Genomic DNA, 27,049 nt, shown 5'->3' with positions numbered 1-27,049 from the left:
TGGGACTATTATTTTTATCCATTCTGGAAACCTTCCTCCCCTTAAAACGACTGTCCGTCCTAAGGTCTCAGTGGGCCATGAATAAGCTTTTGAAAGTTTAATAGTATCTAAGTTAAAACACTTTTGATTGCAAGTCTTGGAGAACAATTAGTTAGCATATGAGAAAAACAAACCTAATTTGAAAGCTACAAATATGTGCTGCTCAAGGACCCAGGCCTCTGGATAATACTAGAACCAAGAAGCAGTACCAAGAACCCAGGTCTGTCTCTCTCATCCTTTCTCTCAGTTCAGTTCAGTTGCTCAGTCGTGTCCAACTCTTTGCGACCCCACAAACCGCAGCACACCAGGCCTCCCTGTCCATCCCCAACTCCTGGAGTCCATCCAAACCCATGTCCATCAAGTTGATGATGCCATCCAACCATCTCATCCTCTGTCATCCCCTTCTCCTCCTGCCCTCAATCTTTTCCATCAGCAGCATCCTTTTTCTAGATTACTTTCTCAGTGCCTCAGAAAGAAGTATATCCATCCCACAACTCAAGAATTTACATGCTAGCATTCCAGACAAACACACCCAAATCCTAATTCCAAAACACCAAGAGAGACTGAGGGAAACAAATCCCTATAGGTACTCAAAGTAGGAAGTGATTAATACAGGGGACTAGGTGCTCAAAGAAATTCTGGATGGACTGAGGAAGGTTGGTTCCAGGTGGTGTCTCCAAGTCTGAGTCACTTGCCAGAGGAGTTTTGAGGAGTTGAGGCTCCTCTGAAGAGCTATCCAGTTGAGAAGCCCTTGCAGTTGTTTATCAGCATCCAGGAAGCTGGAGAATGGATATATGGAGTCTGTTGCAGGAATTGCAAACAGGGACGGGATGCTGGGCTCCCATCTACTTCTGCTTCTAGGTCACAAGTCGGGCCAAACAAGTGGAACCTAATTCACAGAGGACCTAGCTGCAAGGGAGTCTGAGCAATGTAGGGGTTTTATTTGCTTTCCCACCCCTCTAATTAAAGTAAAATTTTAGAATGAAGAATGAGAGCCAATTCATAGTAACTACTACAGATTACATATCTGCCCAAGGCTGACGCAGCTGTGGCCAAGGAGGCAGGGAGACATGGTGTGTACATGGGTGCCTGGGGCTTGCCCTGTGGTTGGGAAGGATGGCTTATGAGCTGGGCAGATAATCCAAATGGAATTCCTCACCCATTGAGATCCTTACACAAATATTTATGGAGGCCCAACCATGTGCTCTGTGTAGCAACCTGTACCTGTGACTTTGAGTTCAGAAGTTGGGTGTAGAGGATTGTGAGCAATAGCTTTCACATTTATTGTTTCATAAATGTCAGATTGTTTTTTTTTTTTTTTGTATTGCCATAGAAACAGTTTTATCATCTCAATGTTTTGTTTTAAAATAAGCTTATGACTCACAGTATCTGCTTCCTCACCCCATAGCTGCCCACATCGGTGTTGGAATAAGTGGACAAGAAGGCATGCAAGCGGTCATGTCCAGTGACTATTCCTTTGCACAGTTCAGATACCTGCAGAGACTGCTGTTGGTGCATGGCCGGTGGTCTTACATAAGGATGTGCAAGTTCCTGCGATACTTCTTCTATAAAAACTTTGCATTTACTTTGGTTCATTTCTGGTACTCCTTCTTCAATGGGTACTCTGCACAGGTAATATACCACCATCATCATTAAATGAGTAACACTCTTCTCTTACATGGATAAAACTACTTTTGAAAAAAAATTTATATTTTTTCCTCCCATGTTCACAGTTTTGATGCTGTGTCTCTTAACAATTGAGACATAGATCAATTAAGTTTATGAATTTTCTAAAATGTGTCTGGTGCTTTGAACTTACTTTGCCTTTAAAAAAGGCAGGATTTGTTCCTGGCCTGTTGACTTTTGTGTGTCTTTGCGTTCACCTTAGTTTTTTTTTTTTTTTTCCAAGTCATCTTACCTTTAAGAATAGTGATAACAAATTGTTCAGCTTTGAACAAACTCTTCAGATTCAAGTATAAAATTATATTGTGACTAAAGGGATTATATAAATTTCAGGTGATCATAGACCCATTATGTCTCCATTGCTGCTAGTTTTTAAATTTTTACCTTTTGCTGAAATAGGAGTGGGAACATATCTAACATGTTAAATTGGTGATATGGCAGAAAAATACCATCAGTAAAATATGAGCCTAAGCCAGTGCCTGTGGTTGTCCAAACCTCTTTGATGCTATGCCACAGACAACTGGCATAAGAGGAGGGCCGATGTAGAAACTGGGCCAGGAGGTCTTGAGCAAGACTGGAACCTTCTTCCTGCTTCTGTGCAGGACTATGCATCAATGCTGGTGCTGAGTCAGCCTGTTTCCTCTACCCATCCTGATCCTCCCCCAGCCCCCCGAGGGCTGGTGTGTACACAGTCTTGCTTATCCCTTTCAGAAGCCTCTTTCTTATATTCAAAATGTTTTAGATAATGTTTAACTGGAAATGCTGAACCAGCAAGATAAAAGCAAATTTGAATGGTACATATGTACTTTTGAACCAGTTGGATGTAACCTAATTCATTAGTAAAAGAGGATGAACATGGATTTGTTTTCCAGCATTTTTCAAATAGACCAGATTCTTTTCCCCACTTATTTGAGGAGGGAGATGACTATGAGAAGCCCTTTGATTCTGCCCACTCCATCCAAACAATCTCATGCCTACTGTGGGTGTAGCTGGTGGAGGGGGGCGGGGCTCTCCCTGGGGATGTCCCTGCTTTGAGACGGCAGGTGCATGTGCACGGACTAGCCTGGCAATGTTTCTTGGTCAGTGACACACAGACCCTGTCATCCCCTCACAGACCGCGTACGAAGACTGGTTCATCACCCTCTACAACGTGCTCTACTCCAGCCTGCCCGTGCTCCTCATGGGGCTGCTCAACCAGGTAGGATCCCGGTGCAGACGGGGATGCTCTGCACAGACTGAGCACCTGTATCAAAGCACACATCTCAATGTCTTCTCTTGGTTTTCACTTCTTTCTGAGTGAGCCCTATTATATTTCTGCTGTCAGGTGCTTCTAGTTTTATAGTAAGAAAAGATTTCTGTGCCTGGGTTGAATCCATTAACAAATTTGTTATCCTCATTTTGGATGCTGAGGTTTTCTTGTTAGATACCTAACAATATAGAATGTCTCTATGATAATGACTTATATATTTTTAAAGTAAATTATTTTAATACCTCCCCAAACTTCTTGGTTCAATTAAATCTACATTCTATCGTTACAATTTTTATAGAAGCTGCTTTAAAGAATAAAAAGAATAATCTGGAATTAGCTCATCATGAATGTGAAAATGCTTTCTCAAAGAATGAGAAACAATAATCTCTCAGGAGGTAAAAATAGGCTTCCTATGCTTTTTTTTTTTAACATTACTAATTTGCTTTCTGTAAGTAGAAACCAGTAGTTTACCTAGTCTCTCAAAATTAAATATCAAATAGCGGTGGGCTACTTCCCTGGTGGCTCAGACAGTAAAGAATCTGCCTGCAATGTGGGAGACCTGGATTCAATCCCTGGGTCAGGCAGATGCCCTGGAGAAGGGAATGGCTACCCACCCCAGTATTCTTGCCTGGAGAACGCCACAGACAGAGGAGCCTGGCAGCCTACAGTCCATGGCGTTGCAAAGAGTGGGACACAACTGAAGCGACCTAACACAGCAATGAAGCTGATGTCTGCACAATGAAATTATTCAGGATTTATCTTTAGTTTCTGCCTTCCTAAAACTTAACAAGTCGCAATTCTTTGTGAGATAGAAGTTGTAACGAATGTATCTGAGTTCTTCGATCCTGACAGGCAGTACACTCAACTCCGTGTTTTCCCCTTAAGGATGTGAGCGACAAACTGAGCCTCCGCTTCCCCAGCTTATACATAGTGGGACAGAGAGACTTGCTATTCAACTACAGGAAATTCTTCGTCAGCTTGCTGCATGGGGCTTTAACCTCGCTGGTCCTCTTCTTCATACCTTATGGAGCCTATATGCAGACCATGGGGCAGGATGGAGAGGCGCCCTCGGACTACCAGTCTTTCGCCGTCACGATTGCCTCTGCTCTCGTAATAACAGTCAACTTCCAGGTATGTGGCTTTAGCTGACCGTGTCCAGGACCTACTGGTACTGCATCCACCTCTGTGTGTAGACCAGCAGACACATCTGCCTGGCTCCCACTCTCCCTCCAACCGAGCCTCTGCCGCTCTGCAAGTATGAATGAATGCTATTTTCATCCCTTATAACAAACGTATTTCCTATTTCTTGCCTGAACCAAGAGCAGCTTCTGATTGTTCAGAAGCCAAATCACGCCTAAATTGCTGAATTCTATTTTCAGAATCCTTAGATCCTTTATTTCTTGCTAACTCCCCAAAATGAATGCTCTGTTTTTCTCTGGTTTCCCAACAGATTGGCTTGGATACTTCTTATTGGACTTTTGTGAATGCTTTTTCAATTTTTGGAAGCATTGCACTTTATTTTGGCATCATGTTTGACTTTCATAGTGCTGGGATACATGTTCTCTTTCCATCTGCATTTCAATTCACAGGTTGGTATTTTCTAAATTCCAAAAATAAATAAATAGAAAAATGTCATTAATTTAGATTCTGACATAATTTCAGGTTAAGTAAAAACATGAAGTGTGAATTACTGCGAATAAAAATTAATGTCCTGAGTAGAGACTGAACGGTGGTTAGTGGGTTGGAAGCAGGGTAACATGATGGGAGGAAAGCAAATTAAAATAACTTTAAGCTATAACTGTGCTTTTTATTTCTTCCATAAAATCTAATATTGGAAGGTTACTGTGAAACTAGGGATACATGTTTCCCAATATAGTACATGCTGATAGTATGATGGTTTAATTTTTCTAAACACTACCTAGAAATACATAATAAATTTGGGGGTACATTTTGATTTAGTATTTCCACATGAGGAATATACCCTAAGATGAAACACACCAAATTTTGGAAAGGTAATCTGTACAAAGATTGTATCACTGCAACACTATTTTTAAAAATTGGAAATAACCCAAAGACCTAAGAATATTAAATTAGCAAAAGAAATTCTGATGGAATTCTAGAACTTAAAAGTGGATTGTATCATCAGAAATATGTGCACAGAGCACTAAGTAAACTTATGAAAAACAATAGTTTACAGCTGTATAAAGTATGACAAATGTTAGAATGAACTAATATCATAAAATTTATAAATAGCATAAATTAGAATTTATGAACTTACTATGGATAGTGTAGCTTGGATTCAAAATGGAAAAAAAAAATGCCCATAAACTTGTTTGCCTGTAAAAGAATTTTTTTAAAATGACCAGTTGTTTGGTTATAAAACGCAGTAGCTGTGGTAAGAATCCACCTGCAATGCAGGAGATGCAGGAAATGTGGGTTCGATCCTTGGGTCCGCAAGTTCCCCTGGAGGAGGGCATGGCAATTCACTCTAGTATTTTTGCCTGGAATATTCCAGGGACAGAGCAGCCTGGCAGGCTACAGTACATGAGGTCACAAAGAGTTGGACACAACTGAGCACGTACGTGGTAATAACCCTTTTCTTATTGGAACTGAGCTCATTTTTGGGTCTGTGTTCTTCCTTACTGTGACTGTGTTCTAAACTTTTAGTACCTAGTTACTTAGGCTATTCCCATAGGGAGTGTTTCTTAAACCCATACACATTTATCAGTGTTAAAACCACATTTAAAAAATAAACACTATTATTTTTATAAACTCACAGTATTAAGTACAGAAAATATTGTGACAAATTTGGCTCAGTTGTAAAATTAAGTAGTATATATGATTACCTGGTTGTATTAACAGAATTGAATTGTTACTTCCTCTGACATAAAAAACTAGAAGCCGAATTCAGTAGAAAAAGCCAAGCTCTAGCTGGATGGATATGGATTTTAATTCAGGAGTTGCATAGCTAGTTCTGTTACCTTGGACCAATTTTTTATTAATACTTCTCCACTGCTTGGTTTCTTCATGTAGTAAAGACAGCAATACTCACCTCTCAGAAATGAGTAAATGGCATGATCTGTATAAAACACCTGCATAAGGCTTACCCACAAACAGTAGTGCCCGCTGTTAACATGTGGTTTCAAACCAAAGGTATAAATTGGAAAGTGCTTTTAAAATAAATTTGTTTTTAATCGAAGGATAATTGCTTTACAATATTGTGTTGGTTTCTGCCATACATCAACATGAATCAGCCATAGGTATATATAGGAAAGTGCTTTTTTAGGTTCCTGAAAAAAAAAAAATCCAAAGGTATAAATTGCCTACTTTTGCATTTCTAATTAATTCAGTGCCAACAAATGTACCTTTCCCCTTATTTAGTCACTTATATAGATTTGCCTTGTTCCAAAGAGTTTATGTTCCTAATTCTGCTTTGCTTAGTCTGGTTAAAATGCTCATTCCTTGAGTGCTGACGGGATGTCCTGGGGAGGGCGACCTGGTTGTAAAGTTTACCGGAGAGAACCCATTTGTGGACTGTGGAATATTAGCCATGGCCTCCCCGCCCTGGGATGAAAGGACCATTGTGAGTCATCCTCTGCTTTTTCCAGGCACAGCTTCAAATGCTCTGAGGCAGCCGTACATTTGGTTGACCATCATCCTGACTGTTGCTGTGTGCCTGCTGCCCGTTGTTGCCATTCGCTTCTTGTCAATGACCATCTGGCCATCGGAAAGCGATAAGGTATAGAAAAAAACAGACTTCCCCTAACTCGGAGTGCCTCCCCCAGAAATCAGAGCGTTTCTCCAAAGCAGCTTTCCTGAAAAGTCTCAGCTCTTAGGAAGCTTGGTCTGTTTTTAGGACTACTTCTCTTTAACTCCACCTTGCAAATAAGTCCTTTGGGGTTGGTATTTTTGTTTGCTTGTAGGAAGGACAGTATGTACATCTACCCTCTCGATTTAGCAATTATACTATTAGTATTTTGCCCTGCATACAGGTTGGGATTTTTTTCCCATTTAAAGACAAATGTCACCTCTTATAGCAGGATCCTTTGAGCTGCAAGTATCAGGAAGATAGGGCTCAAAAGGACTCAGTGATAACGTACCACCTCCACTCACAGAACAGGCTTCAGGCTCAGGCGATGAGCAGCCGGCTGGGTTTCTTTCTCTCTCCCCCCTCTGCTGTCTCCACTGTTTGCTTCATCTTTCTGAAAGATGGCTACAGCAGTTCCTGGCACGGCATCCTTGTCAGTACCCAGGGGAAGATCAGAGACTGATTCTCCTGGAGCTTTCCTTAGGAGCCTGGTGACTTTGGGGAGGGCTCAGCACACTCCCTTCATGTCTCCTGAGCCAGAATTAGGGCACATGCCCATTCCTGGACTAGTCGAGAACAAAGGGAAATCAATCGGTCCCACCCTGCGGGTGGAGTCCACATCCTAGGAGGAGCTTAGCTGTGAGGAAGAGGAGGGCACCTGGATAAGCTCCATCTCCATCAGAAAGGAGGGGAGAGAAGCTGCCAGGCAGGCAAGGAACCTTCATGTCCTCTGCATCTCCCTCCCCCACTGACCAGAGTGTGCATTAAACACCCAGAGACACTAAAGGTCTTTTCAAAAACTGTGCCAGTCCGCTCTATGAACTGGAAAGAGCACCAGCTGAGTGGGAGTCCTGGCTGCCCTGTTTCTAGCTCTGACAGATTGCAAGCCTCATGGAACCTCTGCCTCCGCTTCCTCCTCTCTAAAGCCAAGCTGGAGATGCCCACCCCTCAGGGAGGCGGGTGTGGGGAAGCCTGGTCCAGGGTCCCGGTCAGTCCGAGGGGCTCCCCCTGCGGGAACAGACCCGTGTTTCCATTCGGCCTCCCGGCTCTCCCTCATCTGGTCCCGCCTCTCCCGCTTCTGCAGATTCAGAAGCACCGGAAGCAGCTAAAAGCCGAGGAGCAGTGGCAGCGGCGCCAGCACGTGTTCCGCCGGGACGTGTCCACGCGGCGCTCGGCCTACGCCTTCTCGCACCAGCGCGGCTACGCCGACCTCATCTCCTCCGGCCGCAGCATCCGCAAGAAGCGCTCGCCCCTGGACGGGGTCATCGCCGACGCGTCGGCGGCGTACAGGCGCACCGCGGAGAGCTGAGGCGCCGGCTCCCGGGTGACCTGTAGAACAACAGTCACACGGAGGAAACGCCTATGTCTTTTTTTAATGAGAGACTGGGAACTTTTTGTAAAAAACTGAACTTGCCACGGGGATGCTGAAGACAAGAACCTTTTCAGCAAACGACTTGGTTTTGCTGTGGCAATCGTTCAACCTAAGGAGACCTTTCGAAAAGTCAGATTATTCAGATGCTGATATTTCATTATGATTCAAAGTGAACATTTTAAACTCCGTCTCAATCTAGGACAAGAGAATTTGAAAACGTCTTCAATTTCAGTTCAAATGGTATCGTTTTATAAAATTAGTAAGCTCTTCCTGTCTGGGAGCTTTGTCAGGAATTTCCCAGAGGCTCCTTTTTCTTCCTGGAGTCTACCTTACATAACAAAGACCTTATAATAGCAGTGACAGAAGACTCCTGAATGTTCGTCTCCTAAAAGCTAAGTGGTCTTTTTCAGAGTTGATAACGGGACTGCATGATTTCATGTTCTCATGTGGATCTAATTCAGCTCAATCAACAAAAATGATTCACATTTCATAAACACAAGGTCTGAGTCTGTTTCGGTTTACTACCAGGTTAAAAAAGGACATTACCTTCGTTTACTCTTACTATTGTATATTGTTTCAGCCACTTCCTGTAGAACAAGTGAGTTTATTGTCTATTATCGATTTAAAAAAACATGCATTTATTTATGTTTTTTTTTTTTAAAGCGCTTTTAAAAACTGAGGGTATCAGTGATAAATGGCAGAATATTCTGCAAAGCTTTCTTTTGAAAAGCAAACTTTTGTGCCTGCCTATGTGTAAAGTGTTTTATAAGGGACATAAAACAGAGACCTCATTCTTTTCTACTTAAGAGAAATGGCTTTTGGTAGCCATATTCCTAATAGTGTATCCTTCTAAAATTGAAGATGACTTTGGCAATTATGGAAACTGGCCTCCAAGAGGTAAGAGTGATTTATCCAAGGGCTTTTCTCATCCTCTGTGTTTCACACTTTCATTTTCGCATTCCAGTGAAGATACACAAGTGTCTTCAATAATTCTGTTCCTTACCATTAGGTTGTGAATGTTCACAATATTCATTCGAGTTCTTTGTGAGGAAATCACAGTGTGTAAATAGTTCATTGTCCAGGTATAAGCAAAGAATGTTTAGCTCTTTATGGAAGTAAATTTCTGGAAGTTTACAACTTTTATCTTGTAAATAAACAAAAAATTGTAAGGTTATTTTTTTTTTTGTAAAGAAAAGTTAGCTTGTGTAATTCTGTCAGTTTCCAATTTCTCTCCTGTTTTGCAAATTGTGGGAAAGGTCGACAATGCAAATGTGTCAAAGACTTACATGGTTGGGTGCAATATTAATTTTAAAATGCAAATTGTTTTGGATAAATTATTTCTATATTCTGTAAATCTGAGATTAATGTATATTTTTGTTTAAAAAATAAACTCTTTGGTAAAATTTTGGGAAGTACAATCTGTTAAAGTATTGTTTAAGTTCTTTATTTTAGAGTGGGGCAGATGATAGAGAATCTAGGCCTACCTGGTTTCCAAAGGAACACAGGGGTCCTTTGTGGTGAGAAGTAAGCTGCAGACGGGATACTAAGTGTAGGGGCGAAGTGGCTGAGACAAGAGGCTCCGACTACAGAGTCAGAGTATGGATTAACCGTTGGTAAGAACAACTGTATCCAGGGAGAGTGCATCTTAGGATATGAGAAGGGGGACAATTCATCCAAGTGACCTCAGCTCTCTGGAGGTAGAATAAAAGCAACAGTAACCCCTGACCAAAAGCAGGGGCTGGGAAGTGGGGAGACAGTTCAGAAATACAGGGTGAAGGACTGGCAGAAAAATAAGCAAAGGGATACTGTCAGGATGTTGAAGGGCAGGAGAGCACGTAGGGACCGGGAGGGCCAAGTCTGACACACGGCTGCGGAACAGGTGGTCAGCTCCTGGGCAGGAAGGCAGGCTGGGGCCCCATTAGGGCAACGGCCCATGCCCCTTGCAGAGCGGGAGGCTCTCTGAAGGACAGCAGTGGAAGACTTTGGCGGGGGGTCAGTAGTAGTAGCAGGTGATGAGCGAGTTCTAGTTTTGGGGGTGTTTTGTAAGGTAGGAAATCAGGACCCCGCTCTCTGCTCTTCTACACCAGGTAGCCTGCTTCTGGAGCAGAATTTCATGTCCGCATCAGGGCAACCCACTGAAGTGGGGCGGGGGGAGGAGACAAGACAAATTATTAGCCTCTGTAATAGGAATGGTATGAGAAAACCTCAGCAGACCTGGGGGATGGCCCCTTTAAAAAAAAAAGGCCACTTTTCCTTAGGATATGCTACTGTACTTAAACTGGTGAGGAACAAGTGTTTCTAACAAGAGAGCACCATCTAAAGGTTCCTGCTGACGCTCAGGACCAGAAACTGTTGAGTAAAGACAACTGGTGGAGAGAAAATGGTTCTTAAGAGACTCTGACGTGATAGCAAAATGTACCCTGATGGCATCTAAATGTTTTAACAGTTGCTGCCTCATATGATGTGAACGAAGCTTAGGAAAATTTTAAGACAGCTTCTAAAAGTCTTGTCAGAATCTGCTAGTAAGTTAGAGCTGCAATAAAACTTGTGGTGCCTTTATAAATACAAAAAGGCCTGACAAGACACTGAGAGGAAAACCAAGCACTTCCAGGAAGAAGTAGAGATTGGGCTGGGCCCTTAAAAATAAACACTGTAAAAATAATTTTCTTGACCTGAATAGTCATTTTTCCAAAGATTATAAATGTCTTATAAGCATATGAAAACATCCTCAAATATCATTAGTCAATAGAGAAGAACAAATCGAAACCATAATGAGATTCCACTTCACATCCACTAGAATGACTATTAAAACAAAATAACATGTGTTGACAAAAATATGGAGAAATTGTAACCCCCCCCCATTTTTTGCAGATGGAAATGTAAGACACTGAACCCACTCTGGAACAGTTTGGCAGTTCCTCACAAGTTAAACAGAATTACCATATGACCCAGCAGTTCTCCTAGCTGTGTGCAGTGTGTATACACATATATCCGCAAACACTGAAAGCAGGTACTCAAATACTTACACCTGAATGTCTGCAGAAGCGCTATTTACAATAGCCAAAAAGGTAGAAACAGGGACTTCTCTGGTGGTTCAGTGGTTAAGAATCTGCCTGCTAATGCAGAGGACACAGGTTCAAACCCTGGTCCGGGATGATTCCACATGCCATGGGGCAGCAAAGCCCGTGTGTCACGGCTGAGCCCACACGCCCTAGAGTCCCTGCTCTGCAACAAGACGAGCCACCACAATGAGAAGCTCGATCACCCCGACTGGAGAAAGCCAGCACACGGCAGCGAAGACCCAGCGCAACCAAAAGTGAGTAATATCTTTATCTTTTTTTAAAGGTAGAAACAATCTGGGGCTCCCCTGATGGCTCAGTGGTAAAGAATCCGCCTGCCAACGCAGGAGGCACTGGTTCCATCCTTGGGTTGGAAAGATCCCCTGGAGGAGGAAATGGCAACCCACTCCCGGATTCTTGTCTGGGAAATCCCACGGACAGGGGAACCTGGTGGGCTAGTCTGTGGGGTTGCAAAAGCGTTGGACACGACTTAGTGACTAAACAACAGCAAGAACAACCTAAATATCCACCAACAGGTAAACAAATGGGGTATATCCATATAATGGAATACTACTTTGCCATAAAACGAGGCCAGTTTAAGATAGTGACATAGGAAGACCCTGAATTCACTTCCGTCTGCAAACACACCAAATCTGTAGTTACGTACGGAACAACTTCCTCTGAAAACAAACCGAAAACAACAACGTGCTAAGGGACTCAAGGAAAAACACAAGAGGTGGGAAAAGCTGAGACATAATTTTACTGAAGAAGCCCGCCCCTGGTACCCTAAACTCAGAGCTGCTCCACGAGGAACACAGGGTGTAACTCACATCGGGCATCCCAACATTTAAGACCTGCGCCTGAGACAAGGCCCGGACACATCCAGCTTTGAGAGCCAACGGGACTCACATCTAAGACCCACAGGTCACAGCAAAGAGAAATCGCTATTAAAGAGCTCATACCTTCAGACTCACCTGCACCAGGGCCGAGCAGAGAAGGAGCCGACCGAGATGCACCCGGACTTTATGTAAGAGGCTTACCGCTTACGTTCAAGCGTCGGCGCGAGGGGCAGGCGTCTGGTTTAGCGCCCGTGTGGGGCCTGCTGGGCACCCTCCCACGCAGAGGCTGGCGGACACCATCTTTGTTGGCTCCCTTTGCCTCACTCCTGCTGGCAGGACACCATCCTTTTTATTTTTTTTAATCTAGGTCTCCTTTTCTCCCTGCAGTTGGCACCATCTTTATGCCCTCCCTATGCTGCAGTCTAGAGCACCAGTGTGTCCCAGCAGGGAGCTTTCACATGTATCTGGTATCGTGCTTTCCATCAGGTACCCTGGTTTTTGTGACTACAGCTTAGGGGACATAAGGGACACCCTTGATTAATCATCTGGCTATGGTGCCAAGTGGGGCTTATGCTCAGTAGGTCCCACAGGACTGTAACCAACAGAGAAAGCTTTTCACCGGCTCGCACCTCCAGGGCACAGCAAGAGGCAACAGTCCGTGAAGTCGTACTATGAGAGTCCCGCTACCCTATCTCACTGTCTCTTAGTAGGTGACTTCAATACCGCAGTTTCATGGATAGATCACCCAGACAGGACACCAATAAGGAGACATTTGTTTTAAACAATACGTTAAAGGAAAGGGATCTAACAGATACACACCATTTCATCCAAAAGTAACAGATGTTTTTCTTAAGTGCACACGAAACTTTCTAAAGGGTAGATCATTTGTTCAGCCACAAAACAAGTCTTCTTAATTTAAGATGACAAATCATACCAAGCATCTTTCTGTCCATGGTGGTATGCAACTAGAAATCAATCACAAGAAGAAAACTGGGAAAAAATCACAAATATGTGAACTTCAAATAAACTACTACGGAACAACCAATGAGTCGATGCCAATGATGTGATATACATACAGAAAACTTCAAAGGCTCCACCCAAAAAACTGTAAAAACTAATAAACAAAAAATAGTAAAGCTGCAGGATACAGTATCAATACAGTTGACTCTTGAACAGCAAAGGTTTGCACTGAATGAATCACTTATATGTGACTTTTTTTCCAATAAATACACTATAGTACGATACAGAGAAGGCAATGGCACCCCACTCCAGTACTCTTGCCTGGCAAATCCTATGGACAGAAGAGCTTGGAAGGCTGCAGTCCATGGGGTCGCTGAGGGTTGGACACGACTGAGCGACTTCATTTTCACTTTTCACTTTCATGCATTGGAGAAGGAAATGGCAATCCACTTCAGTGTTCTTGCCTGGAGAATCCCAGGGACAGGGGAGCCTGGTGGGCTGCTGTCTATGGGGCTGCACAGAGTTGGACACGACTGAAGCGACTTAGCAGCAGCAGCAGCAGCAGCAGTACCATACGGTCTTGACAGCTGAATCTGTAGATGCAGAGGGCCAGCTGTAAAGTTATACAGATTTTTGACGGTGTGGGTGTGTGTGTCGGGGCCGGGGCGGTACTGGGGGTGTCGGTGCCCAACCCCCGTGGTATTCAAGAGTGTGCTGCTGCTGCTCGGCCATGCCTGGCTCTTTATGACGCCACGCACTGCAGCCTGCCAGCGTTCACCTTCTCCACATCCTTGCCAACATCTGTTATTTGTTGTCTTTTTGACAATGGCCATTCCAACAAGTGTGAGGTGGTATCTCATTATGGCTGTGATTTACATTTTCCTGATAATGAGTGATGTGGAGAGTATCTTTTCATGTACCTGTTGGCTATGTGTGTCTCTTTTGGAAAAATGTCTATTTTTTAATTGTTTTTGGGTTTTTTTTCCTGTTGAATTGTTTATACATTTTGTATATTAACGCCATATAGAAAATGACTGGCAAGTATTTCCTCCCATTCAGTGATGTCTTCTGCTGTTCAGGAGCTTTTTAATTTGACGCAGTCCCACTTGTTTGCTTTTGCTTTTATTGCCTTTGTTTTTGGTGTCAAATCCAAAAAAAAAAAAATTATCACCAAGACTGACATCAAAGAACTTAGCACTTACGTGTTCTTCTAGGAGTTTTATGGTTTCAGGTCTTATATGCAAATAATTTGGTCCACTTTGAGTTAATTTCTTGGTATGATGTTAAGACAGTGGCCACAGCAGCCTACCCTAACCAACATAAAATTAACCAGCACACTGGGAATGAGCAGTGAGCTAGCCCATCGGCAGCGTCCATCAGAGGCATCATTACTTCTTCATATTTATATGCAGAGAAGACATTTAAGCTGATCCCCAAATGAGCACGTATAACCCTGAAATCTACGGTAGTTTTACCATTGTTTTTGTTTTGTATAAAAAGAAAATCCATTTTTCTAGTATTTTTTCAGTTGATGTGAAATCCATGTAACTTAAAAGTAAGCATTTTAAAGTGTGCAGCTCAGGCATTTAGTACAGGAGTTCACAGTGCTGTGTAACCACCACACAGATCAAGTTCCAAAACATTTTCATTACAACAGAAGAAAACCCCACACCCACTGTGATGGTTAACGTTATGCGTCAACTTGGGTTGACAGATGGCAGAAGGAAGATTAGATTACTGACAAGGCTGAACTGCTGACTGACTGCTAACCGACCTCCAGACTACTTCCGTATGAGAACAATACATCCTTCCTTGTTTAAGCTGTGTTAGGGTTTCTGCTACTTGTGGCTGAAAGCAATTCTAAATAACACAATGCAAAAAATCACAGCAAATACACAAAAAGGAAGAAGTTTAAAGGAGGGAAAATGGTCTCAATACAATTAGATTTAAAAAATTAATTAGATGCATAATAACTGTGGGAAAGGAAATAAATCTACGATTGTTGAAGGTGATAATGGTTTTATTTTTGGAAAACACAGGAAGGTCAACTAAAGAAACTATGACAGTAAGAATTCAACACGATAGTGGGAACAAAACAAACGTAAGTATAACTTTCATTTATCAGCAACAACAAACAGAAGATATAATGGGGAAAAGATAGTACTGCTGACCTTTGAACAAGGCAGGGGTTAGAGAGGCTGGCCCCTGCACAGCTGAAAATCCGAATAAAACTTGACAGTTGGGTCTCCATATGTGTAGTTCCATATCCATGGATTTAACCAACCATGGACCATGCAGTACTGACTGCAATATTAACGGAAAAAAAACCCTTATCTAAAAAGTGGGCCCATGCAGTTCAAATCTATGTTGTTCAAGGTCGAATGTTTGCTGTTACTGTTGTTTAGTCAGTCATGTCCAACTCTTTGCAACCCCATGACTATAGCCTACCAAGCTTCTCCGTCCATGGGATTTCCGAGGCAATACTAGGGTGGGTCCCCATTTCCTCCTCCACAACTATGTTTACAACTTCAAAAAAAAAAAAAAGGATAAAATACTGAGGAATAAAGTTGACAATTAAGACCTATATGAACAAAGCTTTAGAACAGTAGTGAATTCACAAGAATAGTTAAGCAACTGAAAGCCATGCTGTGTTCTTAGATCAGTTATAACACCATAAAGAGTAGTTTTCCTAGTATATAAAAGGCATATGATCTCTATAAAAATGCCAGTTATTTTCTTTAATAGACAGACTCAAGTTCACATGAAAATTATTACAATAAAAGCCAGGAAACTAAAAGAGAAAGCAATGTGGAGAGACTACCCCTACCATATATTAAATCATATAATTTTAAAAGTAATTTAAACAATGTGATTCTGCTGCATGATTATACATTCTATGGAACAGTTTAGAAGGTCCAGAAATAGCTTCAAACATACGTGGAAATTTACTACACGTAAAGGTGAGCTCAAAGGTCAACGGGAGACAGACAGGCCTGGAAAATCCCCTGGACGGAGGAGCCTGTGAGGCTGCAGTCCATGGGGTCGCGAAGAATCGGACTCGACTGAGCGACTTCACCTTCACTTCACTGGCACAACAGGAAAACAAATTGAATGCCTTACACTACAGTAGAATAAATTTCAAGTAAATAAAAGATTTAAATGTAAAAATACTCATAAAACCACTAGAAGAAAAACATGAGAAAATTCAAATACAGACTGAGTAGAGAAAGGCTTTCTAATTAAGACTAGGGAATTCCCTGGTGGCCCAGTGGGTAGGACTCTGCACATTCACTGAGAACCCAGTTTCAATCCCAGGTCGGGGAACTAAGATCCCACAAGCCCCGCGCACATCCAAAAAAAAAAAAAAACTAAAAGTCCAAAGCCTCCAAAGAAGACTCAGACTAGTAAGTTCAAATGTAAAAATGTAAAAGCCTTCCTTATTTTAAAAAAGTACAAGAAGAGGATAAATGGTAAAGTAGATAAAAATATATTTGCAACTCACGTCAAAAAGCTAATTATCCTAATAAACAAAGACTTCCTTGGATCTGAAAGACTCCAACAATCCAACAGGAAAAAAAGAAAATACGGGCAAAGCACACAAATAAATCACAGCAAAAGAAATACAAATGGCTCTTACACACACACACAAAAGATGTTTAATCTTATCTGTAATAAGAGAAATCCAGATCAAAATGATTTTAGTAGACCACGTTCACCTATCAACTTGGCAAAAAAGAAAAAGGTCGGCAATGCAATACTGATACTATGGCAAACAAACCCCCTATTTTATTATTGGTAGGAATATAAATTGATAAAACTCTTAGCAACTTATCTATTAAAATTTCAAATGTATATACATTGTGACCTAGCAATCACATTTCTCAAATTTATCCTGCAGCTAAATGTTTCCCACAGGGGAAATGACATGTACAATGATTGTACTGCAGCACTGTTTGTAGAAAACACTGGCAGTGAACTAGGAATCCATCACAGGAGACTGGTTAAACGAAGCAAAGTACGTGCTGACGGCAGAACGCCATGAAACCACAGCAGAGACTACCAGGGAAAAAGATCTGCATGATTCACTGTTTTGTGAGAAGCGCGGGTACAGAACTGTGTGTGGCGGCTACCTTTCATATACAAAACAACAGAGGAGGAGGCAGTGAAACTGATCTACAGATTCACACACTCCCAATCAAAATTGCATAGGTTTTTTTACGGTAAGAACTGATAAACTGATTCTAAAATTCAAGTGGAAATGCCAAGGACCTATGATAGCCAGAACGAGAAAGAAAAATAAAGTCAGAGAAGCTAGTACCACTTGATTTCAAGAATTATTATAAAGCTATATTCATGCAAAGGTGGGCACGGTAAAGGACATAAATGGCAAGGACCTAATAGAAGCAGGAGACTAAGTGGCGGGAAGAATACACAGAAGAGGTACACTAAACAAGTCTCAGTGACGCAGCTCAGTGTGCTCACCCACCTAGGGCCAGACATCCCGCAGTGTGAGGTGGGCCTCAGGCAGCATCACAACGAACAAAGCCAGTGTGTGTGGGGCTGTGGAGGTAGGTGGGGTGGGGGGGGGGTGGCATTCCACCTGAGCTATTTAAAACCCTAAAAGATGATGCTGTTAAAGTGTGCACTCACAGTCAAAGTCTTAGTTCTTAGTTGTGTCTGACTCCTTGTGATCCCCATGGACCGTAGCCCACCAGGCTTCTCTGACCACGGGGTTCTCCAAGCCAGAATACTGGAGTGGGCTGCATTTCCTTCTACAGGGATCTTCCCAACAGAGGGATCAAAACCAGGTTTCCTGCACTGCAGGTGGATTCTTTACCATCTGAGCCACCTGGGAAGCCCCAGCAAATTTGTAAACCTCAGCAGTGACCACAGGACTTTGCCGACAAAGGTCTGTCTAGTCAGAGCTATGGCTTTTCCAGTAGTCGTGTATGGATGTGAGAGTTGGACTATAAAGAAGGCTCAGCACCAAAGAATTAATGCTTTCAAATTGTGAAGCTGAAGAAGACTCTTGAGAGTCTCTTGAACAGCAAAGAGATCAAGCCAGTCCATCCTAAAGGAAATCAACCCTGAATATTCATTGGAAGGACTGATGCTAAAGTTCCAATACTTTGGTCACCTGACTTGAAGAGGCGACTCATTGGAAAAGACCCTGATGCTGGGAAAGACTGAGGGCAGGAGGAGATGGGGGTGACAGAGAAAGAGATGGTTGGGTGGCATCATCAACTCTATGAACAGAGTTTGAGCAAGCTCCAGGAGATGGTGAAGGGCAGGGAAGCCTAGTGTGCTGCAGTCCGTGCGGTGGCAAAGAATCAGACATGACTGAGTGAGTGAACGACAACTCCAAAAGTTAAATAACAACCACAACAGAAGAAATTATATTTAAACCAAAAAAGGATAGTTTGAGTTGGTATTTCTTCCTACTTAAGTCACAAATCCTCTCAGAAGATTTCCCTAGCCCACATATTCCTCCCTAGACCAGCAGCCCTCCGAGGTTTACTGTGCCCCCTTGGGTGCCTGGGAATCCCAAGCCACGGTGGTTTCCCGTTCATGGTTACTGACTGAGAGCCATGTTCTATCAGGCCATTTACACACACGTTGTTCTTTGACCTCTGAAGAGTCTAACATCTTAAGAAAAAGGAAAGTGAAAGTAAAATCACTCAGTTGTGTCCGACTCTCTGCGACCCCATGGACTGTAGCCCACCAGGCTCCTCCATCCATAGAATTTTCCAGGCAAGAGTACTGGAGTGGGTTGCCCTTTCCTTCTCTAGGGGATCTTCCCAACCCAGGGATGGAACCCAGGTCTCCTGCATTGCAGGCAGACGCTTTACCATCTGAGCCACCAAGGAAGCCCCCAAGGTCATGTTAAATAAATGGTAGCATCAATAAAAGTTGAGAGGATGTTCCGTATTCAAAGACCAGTACAGATTTACCATCCAGTCAATTATCAGCTAAGATAAGCTCATTTGTAGGATGCATAGGAAGAAATAACTCTCAAAGTTCTTAAATTATCAGAAATTTGGCTTTGGGAATTCCCTGGCAGTCCAGTGGTTAGGACTCTTTGCTCTCCCTGCTGAAGGGCCTGGGTTCAATCCCTGGTTGGGGAACTAACTTTCTACAAGCTGAATAGTGGGGCATAAAAAAGAGAAAGAAGAGAAAGAAAACAAATGGTCTCAAAACTTTTTTGGGAGCCATATGGCTTGCAGGATCTTAACTCTCCAACCAGAGATTAAACTTACGTCCCTTGAAATGGAAGCAAGGAGTTCTAATCACTGGACTGCCAGGGAATTCCCCAGCCTCAAAAATTGAATCAAATTATAATGAAAGTGTTTACAATAAATATAAGAGGAAGGGGACTGCAGCCATGAAATTAAAAGATGCTTACTCCTTGGAAGGAAAGTTATGACCAACCTAGATAGCATATTCAAAAGCAGAGACGTTATTTGCCAAAAAAAAGTCTGTCTAGTCAAGGCTATGGTTTTTCCTGTGGTCATGTATGGATGTGAGAGTTGGACTGTGAAGAAGGCTGAGAATTGATGCTTTTGAACTGTGGTGTTGGAGGAGACTCTTGAGAGTCCCTTGGACTGCAAGGAGATCAACCAGTCCATTCTGAAGGAGATCAGCCCTGGGATTTCTTTGGAAGGAATGATGCTAAAGCTGAAACTCCAGTACTTTGGCCACCTCATGGAAGAGCTGACTCAGTGGAAAAGACCCTGATGCTGGGAGGGATCCGGGGCAGGAGGAGAAGGGGACGACAGAGGATGAGATGGCTGGATGACATCACTGACTCGATGGACATGAGTCTGAGTGAACTCTGGGAGTTGGTGATGGACAGGGAGGCCTGGCGTGCTGCGATTCATTGGGTCGCAAAGAGTTGGACACGACTGAGAGACTGAACTGAACTGAAGAGGAAGGGAAATTCTAACAGAGAAGAGAAATCTACACTTCCCAACCAAGTATGCTGGTGAAAAGGCCAGGGTGCTCTTGCCAAATTCAGGATCTATGTCACTCACTCCAGAATAACCTATGATCTCCACTTGGAGCAATGATCAATGTTCTTCATTCTCAAGGTGCTGTCACATGCCCTGGAATGCTTCTGTTTCTTCCCACCAGGGATTAAAGATACTAGATCTGGACTGTGAAGCCAAGGAGGGAGGGCTCCACTAGCTTTTGGCATCAGGAATCAATTCTTCCAAGTGATAAGAATCAACCTTTAGGCTAGAAGGTCAATTTGCCAAATAGGACTCATCTTGCAGGTTCATTACAAAACGAGTGTGGAGCCACGCTGCTTAATGAGTAAGCTAGTCTATGGAAATCCTATAGGAGGCTTCTAGTCTATGGAAATCCTACAGGAGGCTTGTAGTCTATGGAAATCCTACAGGAGGCTTCTAAGTCTATGGAAATCCTACAGGAGGCTTCTAGTCTATGGAAATCCTATAGGAGGCTTCTTGAAGAGTTTAATAGAGGTAACACTAAGGACTATTTCTAAAAATAGAGCTATGGTTCAAGTTTTTTGAATACTTGCATCAGGATTTCATCATTGTAAACATCTTGAGTAAATATTGGGGGCTTCCTCCAAGGTTCAGCAGGTCAAGAATCAGCCTGCAACACAGGAGACTGGGGTTCAATCCCTGGATCGGGAAGATCCCCTGGAGGAGGGCATGGCAACTCCCTCCAGCATTCCGGACAGGAAAATCCCATGGACAGAGGAGCCTGACGGGCTACAGTCCGTGGGGGCGCAAAGAGTTGGACGCGACTGAAGCGGCTGAGGTAAACACGGACCTGGAAGAGCTCTTTTCCATTCACTGGGTTTGTCCGAGACTGGGATATTTCTTAAGATTTTCTGACTTGGGGTGAAAATACCTTCACTTGGATCTGCTGCAACAGCAACAACAATCCTCATCAACCAAGAAATTACCAGCTGGGCCTCTGGGACTCCCAGAGACCCCCAGGAGCCTCAGCTCCTGCTAAACTGGTACCATGACTGCTTTTCCAAATTACCTGGAGGAGGTCCACCTCACTGCTTTCAGAGACACAATTCACTGCCTTGAAAGCTTCTCTGGCTCTTCTTCCATCTGATTCTGTCTTCACCTTTCTTCAAGGCTACCCCAAATCCCATGTTATACCCAGGACAACTCAAAGAAACAGGGGTTGAGGGGTCACGGCACTAATCCCCACTTGGCAGAAAATCCAAATATAGCTTTATAATCAACCATCTGCAAATTCAACCACCCCCAGAGTGTAGTACTGTAGTATGCTATTGCTATTATTGGTTAGTCCACAAGTCATGTCTGACTCTTTTGCAATCCCATGAACTGCAGCCCATCAGGCTCCCCTGTCCATGGGATTTCCCAGGCAAGAATACTTGAGCGGGTTGCCATTTCCTTCTCCAGGGGATCTTCCCGACACAGGGATGGAACCCGCGTCTCCTGCATTGGTAGGCGGGTTCTTTGCCAATGAGCCACCAGGGAAGCCAGCATTTTTAAGGGAGGACGACTCATACTGGTTCAAACTCATGTAGTTCAAGAGTCAACTGTTGTACTTCTTACATTGAACTATAAGGTAAGGAAAGGTGTTGAAGCTGAAAAGTTGTGGAGTTTTGAGACTCAGAAAGCTCCTATTTAATGGCCTGAAGCTGCAAAGAGGGCATTTCCTGCGAGTTGGGCATTGGAAAGGATCAGCAAAGTCTGAGATACTTGGAACACTGGCCAGAATTCACTGGGGGTGAAGGAGGGTGGGACGGGATGGGGAGGGCCCACCAGCAGCCCTCAGCAGTTTGAAGGCTTGAAGGTTTGATTTTGCAGGATCGTGAAACAAAAGAACAATGACTATCAATACCACTTACGTTCTAATTCAGAAGGCTCTCTAGATGCCGAGCACACACTTTCTGTGTAACCTGACCTCATATTAACCTCACAAAGGGAACCTTTCCAGGGGGTTATTAGCATTTTACAGACGAAAACCCTGAGGCTCGGGGAAGTTAAGGAATGCAACCAGGGTCACCGAGGCACAAAGTAGGAGCCCCGCTTCCTGGGGTATCGGTTTTAGAGCCCCGTTATCCACCCTCCTTAAAGGACAGCAGGATTTCCAAATAATGTCATTCACTTTTAGGGAGACATGATAAGATAAAGGTAGCAGCTGACAACCATGAAGGCGTTCTGGGAATCACAGAAATAACGAAGTGAAGTGCTTAAATTTAACTTTACAAGGAAGAGGAAAGTTATGTTTTCAGGTCCTTAAATCAATAGCTTCACCGTAATCATAACCCTACTTTTATGTCTGCAATTTCAAACCAGTTTTAAATATTAAGCTTTTTTTTTTTTTTTGACTGCTTGACCGATTTGTTAATTAGCAAACAATTAACCTCCCCTCCCCGTCCCACCCCTCCACCCCGTTCCCGGCCTAGGGACGGGGAAACGTGCCCGAGAGACGCTCACAGGGATTTTCGCCTCTTCTCTCTCCAAAACTGTTTCGAGGAGCAAATAACCGAGCGCATGAGGCAGCTCTGTTGAGCCCTGTGATTCGGTTAGGAGACTGCGCGCTGAGAGCGTCGCCCCGAGGACAATGTGACGCCCCGCCTTCCCGCCGCACTTGGGAGGTGCGCGCGCACACCGGGAAAGCGCGCCCAGGGGTGGGACCGCGGATGTGCCCGGAGACAGCATGGCGGCTCCGGCGTCAGGAACCTGGAGCGCAAGCCGGAGGCCCGCTACGGTGGCCCGCGGGGGCCCTTATAGTGTTAGAACGCTGACTCCCCTTCGGCTCCTGGTGGAGCAAAGGGAATTTCCACCCAGGGATCAGAAGAACCCTGAGCGGTCGCGGGGCCAGAACAGCCAGGACCACCAGAAGAGGACACCCCCAGCTGGCCAGAGTCGGAGGAAGAGAGAAGAGCAAGGCCATTCATTGAATTCCTTCATTCCCTCGTGAGCACCGACAAACTTCGGTTTGTTCTTGATAGTGACTCTTTTCCGCGATCTGTAAAGGGAAGTTCTGTTTCCGGAGAGATAGGCTGGACTAAATCAGTCCGTCCAACAGCTAGTTATCAAGCGCTTACGGAGTGTAAGGCCCTGTGCTAAGTGCCCCCAGAACGTATGAGCCCCTTGTCACTCGTCATGGAGTGTTCTCCCTGGTTAGAGAAGATGCTATGTACTGTGGAGATGGACAGGGCATATCCTAAGTCCACAGATGCTGGCCCTGTAGGCAGGGAGGGTACATCCTGTCTGAACGGTGACTCACTCTATAGTTGACGGGCATGTTGCTGCCTCCTTCGGGGGTTAAAGGGCTTCCCTGGTGGCTCAGATGGTAAAGTGTCTGCCTGCAACGCGGGAGACCTGGGTTTGATCCCTGGGTGCGGAAGATCCTCTGGAGATGGAAATGGCAACCCACTCCAGTTTTCTTGCCTAGAAAATCCATGGACGGCGGTCACAAAGAGTCGGACATGATTGAGCGACTTCACTCACCCCGGGGGTTAAATGCAATTCACCAGCCACCAGTGGGACGCAGGGTCGCCTCAAAGATTAGTGTCCCATCAAGTCCTCAAATGATGCTTTTGAACTGTGGTGTTGGAGAAGACTCTTGAGAGTCCCTTGGACCGCAAGATCAAACAAGTCAATCCCAAAGAAAACCAGTCCTGAATATTCATTGGAAGGACTGATGCTAAAGCTGAAGCTCCAATACTTTGGCCACCTGATGTGAAGAAGTGACTCATTTGAAAAGACCCTGATGCTGGGAAAGATTGAAGATGGGAGGAGAAGGGGCCAACAGAGGATGAGATGGTTGGATGGCATCACTGACTTGGACATGAATTTGAGTAAGCTCCAGGAGTTGGTGATGGACAGGGAAGCCTGGCATGCTGCAGTCCATGGGGTCGCAGAGTCATACACAACCGAGTGACTGAACTGAAGTCTTCAAAGTTAGTTTCCATCGTTGTCAGCTGCGTCCTCTGTAGTGGTAATCAGCCAGCCAGTTCAGCCTTGATGAAAGCCCATGTAGTTGAACTCATTCATAGCCTCCAGCCTGTTACTGTAGCCACAGTGTATGGTTTCTTTGAACAAGCACTGGGGGACTTGGAGGGTGGGGGAGGGAAAGCCAACATCCACAGTTTACAAAGACCTCCACTCCACCGAATGCCTTCTAAGGGGTGTTTACATGGGGCAAGATATCTTCACATTATGTGCCCATTCAGAAAAATTCATCCACATAACTCCCCACCAGACCACCATACCTAACCTCTAATCTTGTTCCTTCTAAGCCCCTGATTAACTGGTCAGCCCTTTAGCCAGTGTCCATCAGTCCCTCGTGCTACCTCTATGCACCTACGTGGTAAGCCAGTCATCCACTGAGAGTTCTAGCATCTGAGACGATTCCCCTTTGAAACTGTCTTTTTTAAAACTATATTTTTTATTTTTAGTTTATCTATTTATTGGCTGCACTGCACAGCATGTGGCATGTCCCTGACCAGGGATCAAATTTGTGCCCCATGCGTTGGAAGCACAGAGTCTTAACCATTGGACGGCCAGGGACATCCCACCACTGTCTTTTGAAAGCCGCACCCGAGCAAGGCTGTAATACTGGCTTGTGCCAGCCGATTATGCAGGTGTCAGAGACTGGGTGTGGGGCAATGCCCTGAGTGTGTGGGTGTGGCCTGGGAAGAGGCAACAGTGTCATCAAAGCAGGTGCTCTGGGGACCTCCAGGCCCAGCCCTGTAGACGCGCTTTCTTTCCTCTTTCCAGTGGGGTACCTCTGTGTGCATCCAATTTTATGGATCAGATGATACTCAATGCATGAAAGACAACTCAGATGACAGCCTGTGGCCTTCAGGGGAAGGTGCAGCCAGCCTGCCATGAGGGAGCTGGAGCAGGAAGAACCCAAGCTCACCCCATCCCTGCCAGTGCTCCCTACTGGCTACATCCGCCCAAAAGACAGAGAGCCCATTGACGTGTCTACATGAGCCAGCCTCTGGGGTCTCCGTGCAGGATGAAGAGGAGAAATTCACTGGTTGGGCTGTGATGGCAGCCTCTAAGATGGCCCCCACTTACCTCCACCCCCTGGAATTCACCCCCTGTGTAGTCTTCTCCCATATTGTAGTAGGGCTGGTCTGTGTGACCAGTTAAAATACAGCAGAAATGATAAATGTCATTCGTTGGTTGGGTTATGAAAAGGCACTACAGTCTGGGTTTTAGTTGGTGTGGCATGTAGCTTCCTGAGATGGCCCTGGGATCCCTGCCACCTCCTGCGATTCATGCCCTGGTGTACAACTCCTTTCCTGGAGTGTAGGCTGGACCAAGTGACTCGAATCTAAGGAACAGGATACGGCAAAAGGGATGGGAAACCAAGGACCATGGCTTCCGTCTTGCCTGCACACTCTCTTGCCTTCTTGTTCACTTGCTCTGGTGAAGGACACTGCCCACCGGAAAAGCCCTCGTGGCAAGGAGCTGAGGGAGACCTCGGGCCAAGAGCCAGCGAAGAACTGAGGCCTTGAGTCCAACAGCCTGAGGAAGTGAGTCCTCCTGACACCCACAGGAGCCTTTGGGAAGAGCATCACCCAGGTGAGACTTAAGAATCTCAGACTCTGCTCACTTCAGCAGCACATCTCCTAAAACTGGAATGGTAACAGAGATTAGCATGGCCCCCATACGAAGACGGCACACAAATCTGTGAAGTGTTCTGTGTTTTTGTGTTATCTCACAACTTTCATCACAAACTGCTAAAAAACAATCTTAAACGAGCTCCAGATGACACCTCGATGGCAGCCTTTTTAGAGACCTGGTCCACAGGCAGTGTGAGAAAACAACTGCCGTTTGCAGTTTGGGGGTAATTTATTCTACAATATAGAATATAGGTACCCAATACAGTCTTGCTGCCTCTCTCCCTCCCTCCTCTTACTTCTGGGGAAAGTCAGCTGTCCTGTCATTGAGGAGCCCACCTGAGATGAAACCACAGCCTCTTGCCAAGAGCCAGATCCTCACCTACTCAAGCCACCAGGTGACTGCAGCCCCTGCCCCACAGCTTGATTCAGAAGAGACCCTGGGTCTGAAAACCACCCCCCACCCCCGCCCCAATCCACTCCCCAGTGCTTCAGCCTCAGAAGCTACCTGAGATAATACCTTTGCCTTTCAGCTGTAAGTAACTAAGGCATGGGCAAAGCAAGCATTCAACAAAGAGGGAAAGGGGAAAGTTCATGAAACTGGGTGAAATATTCTTAAATGAAAGTATCTGGTTTATATTTTTGATAGACTCTGAGCTTACCTATGGATTTATTTCCATAACCAAAGTATGTTTCCCTTTGCCTCAGAGACAAACTCTGGTATACCAGTAAGTTGAGAATGATGACCCTAGCCACCCTTTATTTACTACCTGTGACTGCTGGGCCCTGAACTTATTCATCCTTCACAAACAGGGAGATTGAAGTTTAGGTTAGCGCATTCAGCTCTAGTCACACAGCGACAGGCATAACCACAATTCCAGATCTGAAGCCCCAGTTCTTCACACGGTATTGTTACGACCTTCCTAATACTGAAGTTTGTAAGTTAAAATAAAAATACACCCTGTGGAGGGAGGGGATATGTATACTCACGGCTGATTCAGACTGATGTAGGGCAGAAACCAACACAACGTTGTAAAGCAATTATCCTCCAATTTAAGATAATTTAAAAAAATACACACTATAATCCAAGTGACACAGAATTACATTCCTAAACTCAATGAAGCTAGAAAGTTAAAGCGTCTTCATGTTCAAGGTAGGCAATGAATGGGAGACAGGACTACCCCTAGCTCTGCCCCTCACCCCTACCTCCGCCCCAGCTCGCGGCTGATGACGACGTGGATCGTCATTAATTTGATGACGACATAAATTCCACTCCAGGATCTGAGGATCTGGGATGAACCCCTGGGTCTGGTTTCCAGGAGGGCCTGACCGCGCCCACAACAGGGGTAGGGGTGGGGCGGAACTAGGAGACTCAGCAGGGAAGTTGGGGAGATGGAGGCCGGAGGTACTGGGACTACAGCGCTGCCCGGGGTGTCTCG

The 27,049-nt window shown here is 44.5% G+C and overlaps 1 protein-coding gene and 1 non-coding gene across 6 annotated transcripts in view; both read left to right on the top strand.

Annotated features, from left to right (window-relative positions):
• Window positions 1-9,569, top strand: part of ATP8B1 (ATPase phospholipid transporting 8B1) — a 112,178-nt gene extending 102,609 nt beyond the window's left edge. For all 5 annotated transcript variants that reach the window (XM_086373593.1, XM_086373594.1, XM_086373595.1 and 2 more), the window contains 6 exons: window positions 1,448-1,671; window positions 2,837-2,920; window positions 3,857-4,102; window positions 4,422-4,560; window positions 6,580-6,710; window positions 7,864-9,569. In XM_086373593.1, the coding sequence (XP_086229719.1) occupies window positions 1,448-1,671; window positions 2,837-2,920; window positions 3,857-4,102; window positions 4,422-4,560; window positions 6,580-6,710; window positions 7,864-8,088 (1,049 nt within the window). In that variant the 3' untranslated portion in view covers window positions 8,089-9,569. The remainder of the gene's footprint in view (window positions 1-1,447; window positions 1,672-2,836; window positions 2,921-3,856; window positions 4,103-4,421; window positions 4,561-6,579; window positions 6,711-7,863) is intronic.
• Window positions 9,570-25,595: 16,026 nt separating this feature from the next.
• LOC147346342 (U6 spliceosomal RNA) lies at window positions 25,596-25,700 on the top strand. The gene has a single exon (XR_015154211.1). It is a non-coding gene; the product is annotated as a U6 spliceosomal RNA (small nuclear RNA).
• Window positions 25,701-27,049: the final 1,349 nt, after the last annotated feature.

This window comes from Bos grunniens, chromosome 24 (genome assembly GCF_055505025.1).
Source record: "Bos grunniens cultivar Pamir isolate PY7600 chromosome 24, Bosgru_T2T1.0, whole genome shotgun sequence".
Classification (NCBI taxonomy): domain Eukaryota; kingdom Metazoa; phylum Chordata; class Mammalia; order Artiodactyla; family Bovidae; genus Bos; species Bos grunniens.
The sequence above is the reverse complement of the archived record's forward strand: the minus strand, read 5'-3'. Positions and strand labels throughout refer to the sequence as shown.